We start from the raw sequence: 17,232 nt of genomic DNA, 5'->3' as shown, positions 1-17,232 counted from the left end.
TCGGGTTTGGGAGAAAGGTATAAATACAAAACGAAAGATCTTCTGATGCGTTTACAATCAATAAATCAAGGAACTCTGTGACACCTTTTATTAAATCTTACAAAAAAAGGCGAGTACATTACGCATCTCCTTCTCCTCTGGGAGGAGGCATCAAAGGAAGAGGAGCACCTAGTTGCCCGGCTAAGGGGTTTCCCAGGTTATCATCACCCCCTCCCACATCCATTACCTCTTGAGGCAGGGCCTGTAAAAATAATAAAGAAAGGCATTCGTTATGGTGATGCAGAAATATGTTCCCAAAGGCTGTAACACTAAATCATAGTCAAACATCTCATTAAATACTTAAAAACATCAAGCCAGTTAAATTAAGAGGCAACAAGGTTACCGAAATTCAGGATGTAAATGAATGATGGATACAGTACACTTGCAATACCAAGTATGATAATACTTAATTTTGATGGCTCAAAGTAAAACTGTGAGTCCTGACAAAAAGCCTAAGCTAGATTCACAGTGCATTTGAATTTGAAAGGTTTAAAAAAAATGGAAATTTCTTTAAGCTTCACTTTCAACAACACAGTAGAAGATCAAAAGCCACAATACTTGGGACCAGACTCACTCCAGATTAATGATATTTCTTGTGAATATTTCAGTTACCAGGATGTAAGCAATTCTGCAACGTAGATTTTTTTTAACATGATGTCAGCAAAAATGATGCATTGTTAAGTCATGGGTCAAGCAATGAGAAAACCCCATCAAATTCATAAAATGTATGATTTAAGAAGTAAATAAAAATGATTCCATACATTTAAAAATTTCATCCATTAATCACGAAGGTCCATGCCATTTTCACAGCTACTAACATTAACTTACAAGGGGAGACCACATTCCTTGCTCCGCCTTTTTCGATGCCGTATTTTTTACGGCCTTCGGAATGGTGAACACAACTAGTAGTTGTGTTCACCACTCTCTTAACTAGTAGTGGTTCCGTTAAATGGGCCTTAGTTTGGCTGTAATTAATTAATTTTCATGTGGTACTATTCACAAGCCGTATATAATCACAAAATATCGCACTTATCAGCAGACGGGTCAGGTGGGGTAGTGGTAGCGTATGGGACTCCCACCCAGAGAGCCATGGATCGGGGCTTCGTCATTGTAATGTGTTTAGTTGTTTTTTACGGATCTAGGATTTCTTTCTAGGGGGCACAAGCAAGGCCATATCCAGGATTTTGTTCTGGAGGGGGGCACAATGATACCACGTTATACAAAACGAACGCAATGATAACTGGACCGTATTAAAAATCTTGCATATTTTTTAAGTGTCTGGGGGGGGCACATGCCCCCCCCCCCCCGTAGATCCTACTGTGATAACCGTATTCAAATTTTGTCTATTTTTTAATCATCTGGGGGGGGAGGGGCACATCCCCCGTCCCTAAATCCGACTATGAATGCATGAACCAAATTCGAACAGGTTCTATTTTCTGTTCATGCATACGCACAAGTTGGGTGAATACACGGTGCATTTTCTTGTTCATAATTTAGACTAACTTGTACGGGCTAATGTACTATGTAAATAGGCCTTTAGATGACACCATTTGCAGGAACATTTGATGATCTTGCACATAAAAACTACTCTTTTAGAATTCGTTCTATTTCTTCTTACCAGGAATTCTTCACATATATTCTCTTTTTTGATAAATGTCCGCACTGGTTTGCATATTTTACAATGGCATCGCAATTTTTCACCACGGTATTGAATGTTGAGACTGGGAATCCGATCGGATTGCCAATCCCAACATTCGAGTTGCTTCGCCAGCGTTTGAATCGATGCGGGTTCCGGTGTGGGAATCAACTAGCTCTAAAATTTTCATTTTCTCGTCAGTTAAAAATGTCCGCTTTTCACCTCGAATTTCCATTTTCAAGCAGGATAATTTCTATTTCCCGTACTAATTGAGGATAACTTGCCAACACACGAGTATCTGAACTACTCCTCGGCGATCAAGTGCGTAGTACAAACTGTCGTGCGACTTCATAATTTTTTAAAGTTACAGTTGTTTGCGATACGCTGCTATGTGAATGGGATAATTCAAGTTTAAATAAGTTTTTTTTAAAGTATTTAATTAACCCATCTACGCTACAAAACTATGAAGTCAGCGCAAATGATCCCAGTTGTCGGTCAAGTTTTATATTTCCGGCATTTATCACGTGTCAGTCTGGTTTCCTTTCAAACTCACGTATCAAATTATAGGCTACATGATTATTGTCAACATTGCCTCAGGAGTTCTTGCATTATAATTATTACATAGCTCGCGAGATCGATCGATTGCTCAAAACACCTACTTTCATATCGTGAATCTTTCCGCCGCTGACAGAAAACGAGATGACGTAGTTCAACTTTCCGACGTTAGTGGCGTTCTGTCCCGCCACATTCAAATTCTTCCCGAAAGTAGTTCTCATTGCGTCTCTTTCTCTTGGATTTTTAAATACTAATGCGCGAAATGAAGCCAAAAGATAGTTTTTAAGGGCTGATATGCACGATTTATTGTTTTAGTAGGCAAATAATTTTTTTTAGCCGGCGCGTCGTGATGCATATGGCGGGAAAACGAAAAAAACGGCGTAAATGCAGGGATCTATTTACATTGGAGAGATAGGAAATATGACGGGACCCAGAAAAAAACTTGCGATTTGCGGGAAAACGTAAATACCGATAACGCAAATACGGGGTTCTACTGTAAATGGTTGAATGATGTTTCTATATCACAGGCAGTTACTTGTGCAAAAGCTGTGGCTTTATCTGAATCTATAAAAGAAGATGAGGGTAGTGATTGCTCCGAGACATTTAGAGGAAGCTACGGTTGGTTCCAGAATTTTAAACTTTGAGCCGGCATTTTAGTGCTACAATATCAGGTGAATCTGCAAGTGCTGATAGCATAGTCACCGCAACATTTTCTGATGAACTCCAATCTGTGGTTGAGAGTGGCTCCTTCCCCCTCAACTAGTTTTAATATTGATGAGGCGGAATTCTTTTGGAAGAGAATGCAATCTTCTTGAGTCATTTTCAGGGATGGAAAATCTGGGTTATTTTCAAGGCATTTAAAAACCATTTCACATTACTGCTTGATGCTAAGGCCTCGAGAGACTTCTCATTAAAGCCAGTTATGATTTATCATTCACAAACTCTTCGAGTAATGGATTGATATTCAAAGTGGCATTTGTCTGTCATTTGGATGAGCAACCAAAGGGACTTGGTACCACAAGAATTGTTTTTAGACTGGTATGAAAATTCGTCAACTGCCAGCAACGCATTACAAACCCGAGATAGCATAGCATTTTTCCTAAACACAAAGACAACCTGCACAAAAGCTGGGAAGTTAATAGCATGTACAAATTTATTTTTCAGCAAAAAAACGTCTTTTAATGCATGCCTTCAGTCTAAAAAGATATTTTGAACAATAAATGTTTGCATAAATAAGGTATTTTAAGGCTACTAATAGGAATGCACATGGTTTATAGGAAATTCAATGCCCAAAACTAATGCTACAGGGAATGCATCCTTATCTTCCCAGCGTTAAAATGCTCTCACATAACACAAAGACTCCAAGGAAAGCATCAGTGTGACATGAGTGTATTCATGATTTACTAAATTAAATACTTCCAAGGATTGGATTGTATGCATGGATAATTTCTGTGCAAGCTAGGTTTCAGATACTGCAGGAGTGATCCATGTGTCTACACAAATTCAGAAATTTTATTGGGGTGATATGTTGATGACTTATTGGTTGTTGATGTTCAGTATAAGGCTACTGAGTTCAAATGCCAATTAGCTATTCATTTGAAAATTTGAGATCTAGGAAAGGCCACGAATCTTTAGTCATTTAAGATTCACTGACCATGAGCCACCAGTAAAATGGGAGGAGTTAGTGTCTACATATTATTGAAAATGATAGTACATCCTTCTCCATAGCAATAAAAGAAACATCAAGTTGTAAGTTGTATAATAACCTCACCAGGGCATTCGGCCTGGGGCATGACATTTCATCAATTTTAAGCGTGAATATTGCAGCAGCTCCTTCCCTAGCTGGCGCTGCTATTGTGGGAAGCCCTCCCCTCCCGACTCCCATTTGTCTCTGACCCCTCTCACTGACAGAAATGTATTTCGTAAAATAGAACCACCAGAGAAATTTCACATTGGTAACTAAAAAATACTCAGAACAGCTCAAGAAATGTTCTTATTTCAAGCCCGAACTGAGGATGTATGATAATCAGGAGTTGTATTATTGGTAAGAATGTGGCTACTTACATGTCCCACGTCCACAGCAGGAGCGTCGCCTGCTCCAATTTCCTCCTGATGTTGTGGCTGAACAACTGGCTGAGCGCCCAGAATGGCAATAAATCCCATGGGATCTTCCTCGGGCTAACCCATCACAGGAATAAAAGAGAATAAATGTTAGTCTTACCAAGCATGCATTTATTATCCATGCATTTCAAAATAGATGGACCAATGATTGGCTTCCAATCATTTTGATGGGAAGTTACCACTCCTATGTATTCTCTCACATTTTCCCTCGGTACAGCTTCTTGGAAGGCTAAGTATGTTCCCCACTGGGTAATTGCTGACATAGCTGCCAACATTTTGGGAAATGAGATGGCTCCCATCCTCAGGGTTGATGTCAAGTCAGCGCAGTTGTCCGAGATTTATAACTAGTATTGTTCCTCCTCCCTCAGTCTCTACTGATTGGCCAGTGTTTCCTTCATTGGGCAATCGGATCCTGTTTAGCATCGACTTTCAGGCACTGCTTAGTGCATAACCTGGGTCGCAATAGAAATTGTTATCTTCAAGGCAGATCTTGATGGATGCCTTTGTTGATCTCTATCAGAATTTCCTCTCCTGCTGATCAGCAGTCTCCAGGAGGACCAAGACTGGATATAAATACCAGACAACGGCACGGACCTGGACTCAGCCCTGAACATGGGAGCTAACTGGGTTCCCGAAACCTTGCCAGTAATGTCAACAATTACCAGGTGGGAAACCAGAGTAGCCTTCCAAAACACCACTCTCAAGGTCGCAACTTTTATATACGCAGATGTGTCACCTTTACTTAACTCCCGTATAACATCTCTACTTTTTATGTACTTTATTGTTCAAATCAATATCTTTGAGAAGATAAAAAGCCTTTTTTCAACATCCCCAATTCCATATTTAAATTGGATGTGACTGAAGTAGGCATGAAAATCACACGTGGCAATGTCATGTTTTATTTGTTGGTTTGAATGCACCTAAATTGATATCAGTCAGTTAGTAGTTAGAAAAGGGTAAACTTCAACAGTTCCAGCAGGGTTATACCATTACTTGTGTGGTAGCCAAGGCCTAAAGGCCATAACATTATGACCTGGCTAGGAGGCTGTCATAATACAGGCCATACGAAATAACACTGCATGCCTACGGAGTTCTAAAAATTTAAGAGGTGTCATCGATTATATAGTGACTGTTTCAAGAAACGTATGAATATTGCGCAGGAGCATATATGGATTCAACAGGCATTGGCTAGATATTAAAAGAAAGACATCAATTTTATCTGGAAAGGAGGAGGATAAGGGATACTACGTATAATACTTTTGCATATTATGATGACATTTTCATTAAATATTTCTGCGCATCAAAAGAGGTTATCTCTCACCTAGTAAGTAGAGGAAGTGGATGGACTTAGCGTTTGCTTATACTGTATAAATGCATGTAAGAGATGCACCCCTATTAAGAGCATTGGAGCAAAATTTTTGCAGCATTTTTTAAATTCTATCGCGTGGTGTTGCAGTCGTATACCTGGACTTTCGACAGTTATCAAAATTTCCACTTTCAATGCAAACTGCGTACATCACATTGCTGTACCTTCGTTTTGAAGGCAACAGAAATGATTGCCAGGGGCTTTTCGATACAGAGTTTATGCAGTACATTCATTCTTTGACCAACTCAACTAAAGATTTGTGGTTAGGTGTTTTCTCACATAAGCTATCAACTGATGCGGAGTCAGTGCCTTATTTTGTTCCATGGATTCCATTCTACTAAAAGTTTTAAAAGAGGTAATATTCGTAATCACTGAAGCATCGTCGCAGTTACAGGAACCGAAATTATTCTGAACACGGCGAAAAAAGTGACGACAAAAACTCCAGAGTTCTACATGGATAAATGCCTTGAAATCACTTTTTAGGTTCCTGAAAACCATTATGTCAAGCAAAACCTTGCGCTCACCTAAGAATTCATTTTGCAGAAAATTTGCTAAAACCATAATCCCAATTAACAAAAAACACACCGTTTTACACTTTGTTCAGACCGACTGTATTACCGCCCACAAAACGAACAACCAGCAACGCCCGCCGCTTCGCCTTTTTTCTCGCGCAAAATTCAAAAGACTTGACGTTATCGCGAAGCAAAGGTGCGATAAACGAATGATGATCTCAAAATTTTCGTGACGATATCGCAAAATGACGTAAAACGGGGTGACATAGAACGAGGACTCACTGTATATTCATATTCTAAATCATTATTCCGTGTAATTGAATTAATAAATCATGATTTAATAAATTATGTAACATACCAAATGTAAGTAATTATTCTATATAGGTAGTTGTGTTATAACATAAGTAAATAGAGATTGAATATTCTGTAAAATGTTTGGCTAATTTTTTTCCCTTGCTACACTCCCACAGAGTAATTGACATTTTCGATGTACGCAATTACGTTGAGTAACTATATCATGAAGCAATGGCAGCATTTCTGTCCTATTTCAGAAATGGGGAATTTCAATATTATTCGTCTATTTTTGTTTACCGTGGTACACTTCATCAGCCATTCATCCCTAAATGGAAGTGGAAGTGCCCCATCCTGGGAAGAATAGGAGTCGGGGTTTGATGGCCTTGCTTTCCCTTTGCAAACAATATGCTCGCACCCTCTCCCAATGGTGCCTGTGATTTTGTCCTCAGGTCCAAGTCTTTTGAGATTATTTCACCAACCTTTTTCCACAAGAAAGAGAGCCATTATCGATGGCTTGCTCACGTAGCCAAACTCTCAAGCGCATGTCAGGAGGCATTTTGATTCGGTCATCTCTTCGGAATGAATGGATACGATACAAACGGGACACTTGTTCATAACTAATCAAATTCTTTTTTGTTTCCAAATGAACATTTGCACGTAAAAGGTACTATCAGAGGCACCACTAGTCAGAAACCACAAATCCGAGTCCACCCTAACTAGATGCGCTCACAGAGAGTTCCCTGGCAGTGGAACGAAACTATATTATTTATCAAAAAACACTACGGCACATTGCATATTTTTGGATAGGGAGTAATGTGAAACTATAGCTGCTTTATCTAAGCAGAGAACATTTAAATGAATCATAACACGCATAAAATATTATCAGAAAGGCATAATTGATAATTATTAAAAATTAAAAAGTGCAATACTAAAACCGAAAATTTATGACATCTAACCTTTTAAATCATCCCTCGAGTTAAAAAATGTAAACTGGTTAGAAGAAAAGACTTCAAAAAAGTTTCCACGAGCTATTTACGTAAAAATACTGCAAGCACCGCAGCCTTTTCCCTCCACCAGATCCAAGCGTCATCTGTCGATGACGGCAAACAAAATCTTAAATAACATAAATATTTTTATGCATATCGACTCGTTTTCAACATTTTTTATCAAATGTTACACTTCTAAGCCAAAATGAAGAAAAAAATTTCTCGGACCATGGTGGAGTTAAAATTTTTACCTTTGGGCTGAAAGTGTTGAAGCTGTTTTTCTTTGATAAAGAAAAGTGAAATATTTGTTGGTGTAGTAGTTGTCTGCTAATTATTGCAAAACTTTTCCTTTACAATGACTATTCAAGATTGTTAGAACTAGTGCAAATGGTTCTGGCAAAGTCGTTTCTGTTAATCATGGCAAAAAATTTGCTATTCAACATTGAAATGAAAACTATTCAACATTAAAAACACCTATATTTGGAAAGCACAAGTCAAGTTTTTCTAGTGACCTTCAAATGAGATTTCAACTGTGAATTATATATTTACATAAATTATTTCTTAAGAAGTTGGAATTCATGAAATTGAGATTATAAGTATATCCTACTTTTAAAATTTACCTAGTTAAATGAATATGTAATTTCAATTGATAAAGTTGCAAAAAAGACTTAGTTAAAAAATATAAATTTCAATTGAAAACTATTTCAATTAATGCAACTGAAAATTATTCAACTTAAGCATTCAATTTTAATTAGGCACTGTTTCAGTTGAAAAATTGCTAATAAAAAAGGACAAAATTTCAATAGAACCCTACAGTTGAATATTTTTCAAAACTTCAATTTTTTCATACTTACAATAGGGTAATGGCAAGATATGTAAATCACTACCGTCTGATTTAAATAAAGATCACCAAAAATTATTTTCTTTACACAATTTTTATCGACCTTGATTACGACACTAGCTTGCTAACCAAAATTTGAGGCAGCTGGGCCGGTTGTGGCCCAGGTTCTGGTTGGTCCTCTTCTCTCTCTGCCATTTCCACCTGGGGGGCCTCCTCCACCTCCCTCGGCTCCTCAGCAACCTGCCTCGGGGGTTCTTCACCTTGGCGTTCCATTGCTGGCAAATATCAATGGAGTTGCATCAGAAAGGTTTTTCTAAGATTATTGTAACCTTTGCCTGTTTTCTTAGATGAAGGAAACTACCCTATTTCTATAAGAGCGTTAGTGCTCTCTGGGTCAGCATGCCAACAGCTGAGCAGTTCTTAAGAGTGCAAATCAACATATATCATACCTGGTCCCATTGACGGCATTCCCCAACTTTCCCAGATTATTTTGAACCATTTCAATGCCCTAAATTTTCTCTAGAATTCCTATCCCTTATAACAACCATGTGCAAACCCATTCAACATTAGATACTTTTCAGAGTGTAATCCTTAGATGCTAATGGTTTTCTCGGCCAAATAATTTATGCAGATGACGGTGGGCTGGTCAGGAATTTCTTTTGAGGGGGGTCCAAAACTATGCTAAACTATGTTAGTTGAATGCTAACTATTAGAAATCACGATGGTTCGATTCATATAGATTGGTGGAAGAAACCACACAAATCGGACAGATTTCTAAATTTCCAATCGCATCACCCTCTTAAACATAAAGTAAATGTAGCACTTGCGCTAAAATTTAGAGCTCTGAATTTGAGCGATAATATATTTCACGAAAAAAAACCTTAAAATAATTGAGGATATTCTAAAGAAAAACCATTTTCCAAAGAAACTTGTTCATTCTATACTTCACAAAAACAACACTTACTCACACACGTACTCAAAATTCACTAAACAAAAATGATTCAGCAAATACAACATCCCCATACCGTGGAATCATCTATATTGGTAAATTATCTGAACAAATTACGAAGGTATTCAAAAAAATAAATTATAAAATTGCACACAAAAATCATAACACTCTAAACAAGCTCCTATACACGAAAATAAAATCTGAAACCCCTAAAAATCTAAACAGTAATATAATATATAAAATTTCTTGCCTCGATTGTGACACTTGTTATATAGGACAAACATCACAATATTTAAAAAATAGAATTTCACAACATAAATCAACAGTAAAAGGTGGTATAACTCTGTGTGCTCTTACTAGCCATAGCATAAGCAATGGCCATAGTTTTGATTTTGAGAACGCCGAAATTTTAGATCATGAAGTTATATTGAAAAAAAGACTTTTCAAGGAAATGGTTTATATTTCAAAAACAAAAAAAATGTTGTAATAAAAAAACAGACATCGATAACCTCAGCAAAATTTATTTTTATTTAATACATCAAAATTAATTGTAACCTAGGTTGTGGCAATACCTTAGAAACAAAACATAAATAAATATGTTCAAAGTTTAGAGGTATGTCAAAATTTTTGTATATTCCATTCTGTTCTTATATATATGTTTATATATACATATTTCTTTAAATTATATTGTATTATAAAAAACACATTTGTTCCTTCTTTATGTATAAAGATTGTGTATCGTCTTATTCTCTGTATTTTATATTGTTTCACACTTTTTCTAACATAGCCCTGAAGATGATTTAAGAAAATAAATCGAAACGTTGGCTGCTAACTTTTGTATAAATGACCTATACTCCAGGAAATACCATATTATATATTAAATAAGGTCAAGAAAAGGAATAATAATAATAATTACTCTCAGTCTGTTAAAAACTTAGGAGTTACTCTTAGCAATGTACTCACTTGGGAGGAACAAGTAGCACATATTTCAAATAAGTGTTATGAAACGTTGGCACAGCTTAAGCATTTTAAGCATTTAATACCTCTTGAATTGCGCAAAACGTTTATTCAATCGTTGTACCTTCCTCATATTCAGTATTGCTCGCTGGTAATGTTTGATCTAACTAATGAATTATCTAATAAAATGCAAAAATTGTTAAACGCTGGTGTAAGATTTATATTTAATGTGGCATTACATGAACACATTACTCCTTATTACTTAAAGATCGAGTGGCTAAAACTTGAAGAACGAAAAAAGTTACAGTATTCTATTTTTATGTTTAATTTATTGTCAAGCAAAACTCCTGATTATTTATATGAGAGAATAATGGTCAACATTAGCAATTGTGACAGGGTTGTTAGGGCGCGGAGACGTTTTAAAATACCAAAATGCAGAGCAAACTCGTTCCTGCAATCCCCTCAAAATACATCAATGAGAATATGGAATGATATCACTGATTACATTGTTAAGATTAATAACATTTACCAGTTTAAAAGGCTTATGACAGCTCACTTATATCAACTTTCCGTGCAAACCTAAATGAAAAACGATCTGGTTCATTGTCTAATGCATAATAATAAGTGTATATATATTATGTTGGTATATTTGTAACTATTCATTTTCAGAAGGTGCGTATAATTTATTTTTTGTTAATGTTTACATGGGTATACTCTTGTATTTGTGTTACCTTTTGTGTACACCGAATGAAAAATAATTTGGTTTCTTGTCCAAAGAACAATAATAAGAAAGTGTGCATATATCCGTGCATATATGCATTGAGTGTATATGTATGTATGTATGTATATATAGTTCACACGTGTGTGTATATAGCTTCAGAAGAGATGCATAATTTATACTTTGTATTTTTTTTCCCTTGTGTATAATCTTGTATGAATACCTAAGCATGTTTTCACTGTCATGTAATTGGAATTTTGTCTATGTTAACATATGTATACTCCTTTATGAATATCTACGAATGTTTCTATTGGCATGTAATGCGCAGGTATGAAATTCAAATAATTGGTATATTGTCCACTTGCAGCACCAAAACTAAAAAAGGTTAAATTGTAATCCTGTTCCATAGGACACTAGTCCTCGAGCAATAAAATTCTATTCTCTCTTCTCTTCTCATATGTGAAATTAAAAACAACATAAAACAGTCACTGTACGAAATATTCTCCTTTTATGATGAAAGTTATTAACATGAAATGAAATAATTGATGCTCCGTCATTAATAAAAACGATAACCGTGCGTATTTAAAATCTTATCATTTTCGTCTGGGGACACGTGCTCCCGTGCCCCCTCTAAATCCGCCTATGCTTAGCTGAAATTTTCGAATTTAGATGTATGCGAACGTTAGCATTGGTTTAATGTAATTATTCTGAAAATATTCTATAAATTCCCGCCGATCCACTATGGCAGTCGGCTGATGCACGGGACATTCGAGATGCAACTAACTCAGGTGTTCGTACTTGTGCGCTAATCAGATCCTGCGGCCACACTAGTTCCCGCAAATTCCTTAATCCTCGGATCACCAAATTATAGCGATCAGCCTATAAACTATGCCATTGCATTGTGTATGAATTAGCTAACTGGCAATGGGACGACGATGGAAGAACATGCGAGGTTTGAATTAAAGCTTTATCTCTTATCGGGATGGATGCAAGCATAAAATCCGAAGCCGCACCTGTTAGTTCCTTTGTTAATGGCCTTATAGCGTTGAAAACGGTCGGTTAAGTAAATAGCTGAAGGAAATTGCTAAGTACATTATGTTAAGTTACGGAATTCCGTCAAGTTATCGACCGAAAAATTTTATGCCTGTATTTAGAAGTTTGATTACTTTTTCTTTGTATATGAGCGGTTGAAAATTGAAGTTCAATGGATTTGACGCTTTTTCGGGAAGAACAACTGCTACTCCAGCACATGGTGGCCTCAGGACTGATAGGGAAGGGTAGCAGTGGCGGCTTGTGAGTCAAATGCTAGGGGGGGCGCACTCCACCGGGGGGTCATAATTTTTTAATATTTCGTGTATTTTATTAAGTTTTTACGGCAATCTAGGAATTAAATTCTGTGATGCCATACGTTCCGTTTTTTTCAACAAAAATACCTAGTTTTCCTAATAAAGCTTGATTAATAAATACTAAATGCAGTAGACTCTCGGTCATACGGACCGGACTCTCGATGATACTGATCAATAATCTTGAAGAATAAAAATATATTTGCTGCGATATTTTGCAAATACAAAAGAAAATACGTAACTTTAGGTTTTAGCGTCTACATTCTTCGTGCGGATATGCCCGCAATACACTTCTGTTGTTCGTTTTGCAATCATAATGCGTTATTTGTCAAATCTATGTAACATTTGCAATGACTTAGGTAGCAATGACACTTGTAACACCTGAGGAGGGAGGAGAGTGTCACTGACTTCCACTAGGCAACAAACACTACTAGAATGCGCGCGCTTTGCTATTGCAGATGTAAACTTTGATGGCGGTGTTCGCGTTTCTTCTTGAATACAGTATGATTTAAAATCAACAATTAAACATTTCTCACACATTTTTAAAAAAAATATGAAATACTCACAGTCCTTTAGTTATATTGCAAAAGTCCATCCTTCTTTAATTTGGCCAGCAAAGTGATCAATTACACGTTCGTTGAAATCAGCGCTGGACAACAATTTCTTACTGATTGAACACATGGCAAGGGCACTAGTCTATAAATAAACAAGGGACGACACAAAATAGGCCGACGAAAAATACGACCAAAAAGAACTAGGTGCCTGGGCACAGAATTGGGACAATTTTTCCCTATATTTCCCTTAAAAAAACGAGCACTGTTGATTATTTCAAAATTGTCTTCTTGAATGTACACACAGCACTAAGAAACTTCTTAATCGGCAATTACGCACAATTAACTCCTCGAAAATGATGTCTGAACTCATTTCACTCCGTTCTTTCCGAGAGTCTTGCCGTTACTATAAGGACGACTCAAGGGAGATAGAAGTCGTGGTCCACTAATGCTGATTCAGCTGAGGGACGGATTTAAGGTCAGCAAAGGCATTCAAGCAAACAAAGGACGTCACGGACCATCTCCTTGAATCTAAGATTCATATGTGGTAAACACACGAGACGCCAACGGGTCGCATTTGGAATAACCGTTTCTTCGAAATCATTGCCATGATATAATAGTAAATAAGTTCTAGATCGTAAAAGAAGACGACTCGACTGAGCCACAGATGGGAGCTGTAAGGATTTTCGCACTGATATGAACTCTTCGAGGCCACTTAAATCAGACCCAAGTGGGCATTTTCCGACAGACAGCTACCGCTCTGCCGCCGAGGAATTAGGTGAACATGAACTAATACAACAAGGACGGCTAGAAAAATGATGAACCTACACACAAAAGGTGCATTGTACGCGGCACTTCATGACATTAATTGAATGACTGTATTTAAAGTCGCGCTTGACGATTTAAATCATATTTAATCCTTCACCCTATCACGCACGCAACTATTTCTTAAATTATATATGAGTGGGGAATGTTAACTGATTTTTCCTAATACTGCAGGTCTTTTGATAAATTTATCTGAAAAATAGATGCCGCATTTCTAATCATCGGGAAGATATGAATACATTGTTAAGGCCTAAATATTATAATATTAGTTTCCCCAAGGTTCTTGAAATTCGCAATCATAACAGAACTGTGTCAAATACTCGAGAATAGTTTTCCTTCGCCAATACGGCCTTTAACTGGTTGGATTTTATGTGTTCCGGAATTCAAACACCAAAAAATGCAAGCATAATGGGATAATTTATTTACTGTAGCAATACCTACCAGTAATTAAAAATTAAAATCGTATAACTACACCCAGTACAGTGACCATTCTGATTCCGTAGGTCCCTTTTCTGTGGCAGCACCAAGTAGACGCCAGATTATACGCCCGCCGGCCTGCGCAGCGATGTCAACTCACTCGACGCCCTGCGCATTTTCGGACGACGTCCCAAGACTTCCATGAGACACAACGTTAGACGCGTCATAGCACCAGCGGCCCCCACCACTACCACTCTCCATATAACTGCATGGGGATGGATTGGGACGTTCTGGCCAGCGCCCCACGGCTACAAATACGAACTTCTCGCGCTATTTCTTTTCGTGTTTTTCCAACACTTTCGATGTATGGGACTGAAAAAACGTTTTGATTAATCAGATGTATAATTATAAATTAATGGATATTTATTTTTTTACTTTTTCAAATATTTGGGAGGGGCGGCGTCCGAGAGTCCTTATGGGCAAACCGCCACTGGAGGGTAGAGATCTCTTGATTAAAGTAGAAACGCTGGCGGCTATATCCAGTAGTTAACCTGGGTGTTATCGAACATTCAATATCGAAACACAGTACATTAGTATTTATAATTGACGATCACGATAAATAATATTGGGACGATACATATCGTCTTATCGGGCCCCAAATAAATTGAATAAAATATCTTCATTAGTAGCTCGATAAAAAATTGCCTCCCGATTAAAAATATAGATATTATATAGGATATTTATCGGATGATACATAATGATTTCTAGCGTGATACTTTTATTGGGTGCTAGATCTAGATTTTTGTCATCGGTAAAATTTTGCAATAGGGGACAGGGAAAGTAGTTTTTTCTGTGGATCTTCGATGGCCCCCATTAGACAGGAAATGGAATCCAGGACCATTAGATAACCAACTAAGCCCTGTAGCCATTATTCTACTACGCTCCACGTTGTCACAATATTTCGTTCCCGTGTATGACACCACCTGCCAATCGCCTCGCGGTGCTATTGTCTGGATCAGCTACTCACGGCCGAGGCGTCGCCCTTGTCTCCGGCGGGGAACCAGTCTTGGCCGGCATCGGGGACACAGGGTGAAGGGCATGTCCAGGCCACCGGTCATAGAGGCTCACCGATGTCAGCGACTATGTCCAATAGTTAACCTGAGTGATATTGAACATTAAATATCGAAATACCATACACTTAGTATTGATAAGTAACGATCAGGATAAATAATGCTGGGACGATACTCATCGTGTTATGGGGCTCTATATAAATGTAACAAAATACCCTAATTAGTTACTCGATGAGAAATCGCCTCCCGTTTTTAATATCGATATAACATAGGATATTTACTGGATGCTACAAAACGATTTCTAACGTGAAACTTTTATCGGGTGCTATATCTAAATAATTGTCATTGGGCGTTTTTCCATGATTTTTGTCTGACAATCACTAATCGCCAATGTTCAAAACGCGATACCGATTTCTTGATAACTTAAAATGTTTGGCTATTTTGATATATTGCCCGTGCCTAGCTGAAGTAGTGTCCGATGTGCAATCGCCAGGCTTTGCGTTCAACGGATTTAAAGGATTTAGTGAGTTTTTGGGTCCAATGGGTTTAATGAGTCTATCAAGAAACAGAGAGTTAAATGTGAACTAAGCCTAAGAAATGTGACAGGGAAAGTCGGTACTCACACGTATGCAGCCAGTGACAAACGATGAGAGACAGTGGTGCTAAGGATTGCAAGTCAACGGTTTTATAGTGGTGGGGAAGGTAAAGCAAGTGTTCAGGACGGAAGTGAGTGACGTCTGCAAACTAAAACAATAAACATTTTACACCGTCGTGGGATGGCAAAGCATAATGCTTTTCCTAAGCTTAAGAAAAAACGAGATATGATTAACAGTTTCCAGTGAAATGTCGTGAAACATATTCGATACTGATAGAGGAACTCATCACCTTCTTCTAAATTTTATCTTCAATTAGCATGAAGAATGTCAAGCGTCGCATAAGCGGAGTCCGAGATTCATGATTCACAGAAAGTCTATCTCGACCGTATGTAGTTTAAGCGATCGCTAAATTTAGTTTTTACTATCCTTCTTTCTCTTCCTGGGATGTAGAAAATTGATTCTGAGAAATGCCGCAAATAAAATTTAAATAGGCCAGAAAAATAACGGAAGTTTATTGACAAAATCTTCGAGGAACGATTGATAATAATGTTTTTGTAAAAACAGTAAATATTTCAAAAAACACACATATTAAAGAAAATCAGGTAATTAATATGCCTTTTGGTAATGAAATAAGTATAGAGAATTTAGTGGTGGCATCATCGAGAGTATTCAGTTTTACGTATAATAACGAATACATTTTAAAGAAACGATAATGTGAGTATTTCAGTTTTAATGATTCTATTACTGATACTATTTACTGAAATTACACGATTACTTCACCAAGAGTTTGCATTTTACGCAAACCTTTATGGATTAAAATTAACCCCTTATCTGTTAACCGAAAACATCTTAATGAGGTAAACGAAAGACATTATTATCAACGTAAAATCAGTCATCAATATGACTTTTGCTTCAAATGGGAATATAGGAAAATTTTATGGTTTGATTGGCAATTTTATGAACATAACAACACTGCAGAAACGACGCCGAATTTTGTCAGGGGGGCAGGTATCAGTTTGCTTCCCCCTTCTACCCTCCATTCCCCACCATTACTATACCGTACTCTTCCGTACCCTTCTACCCTCCATTCCTCACCATTACTAACTCCGCAAGCTATTTTATGTGATGCAGTAATTGAATGCTATTTTATGTGATGCAGTAATTACACACCGTATGCATGCTAGTTAGAAGTTTCATTTATGAAAAACACTTATGAATAGCACTAACATAATTGATAAAGTCATACCTCACTGTTTTCGTGCACACGACCTCGCTGTCGAGCGCTCAGGCAACTAATGCATAACAGTAGTAGACATGACAATAAAAAAACTCACTCCAAACCCATGAGTAACACTTGTGTCGTGTCTTATAATGAAGAAAATAATTTTGTATACAATGCCAGTGTAATTTAGGCATGCACTTATATATAAAAAGTAATGCTTATGTTTCACTTTTC

The 17,232-nt window shown here is 37.2% G+C and overlaps 1 protein-coding gene across 1 annotated transcript; it reads right to left on the bottom strand.

The window, feature by feature from the left end:
- Positions 1-74: 74 nt before the first annotated feature.
- LOC124171118 lies at positions 75-8,623 on the bottom strand. Its single transcript, XM_046550255.1, has 3 exons — positions 8,480-8,623; positions 4,295-4,408; positions 75-241 (listed from the first exon to the last, which is right to left on the bottom strand). Exons 1-3 carry the CDS (start codon positions 8,621-8,623, stop codon positions 119-121), a joined length of 381 nt encoding a protein of 126 aa, XP_046406211.1. The 3' UTR covers positions 75-118.
- Positions 8,624-17,232: the final 8,609 nt, after the last annotated feature.

Source organism: Ischnura elegans, chromosome X, assembly GCF_921293095.1.
Source record: "Ischnura elegans chromosome X, ioIscEleg1.1, whole genome shotgun sequence".
In the NCBI taxonomy this organism is placed as follows: Eukaryota; Metazoa; Arthropoda; class Insecta; order Odonata; family Coenagrionidae; genus Ischnura; species Ischnura elegans.
The sequence above is the reverse complement of the archived record's forward strand: the minus strand, read 5'-3'. Positions and strand labels throughout refer to the sequence as shown.

What these genes read in the sequence shown, in the direction of transcription:
- LOC124171118 (XM_046550255.1), bottom strand. Translation starts at nt 8,623, where the DNA reads ATGGAACGCCAAGGTGAAGAACCCCCGAGGCAGGTTGCTGAGGAGCCG. An exon ending in CCCAGCTGCCTCAAATTTTG is followed by an intron (nt 4,409 to 8,479) that starts GTTAGCAAGCTA and finishes GTGATGGGTTAG; the next exon opens with CCCGAGGAAGATCCCATGGG. An exon ending in CTGCTGTGGACGTGGGACAT is followed by an intron (nt 242 to 4,294) that starts GTAAGTAGCCAC and finishes TTATTTTTACAG; the next exon opens with GCCCTGCCTCAAGAGGTAAT.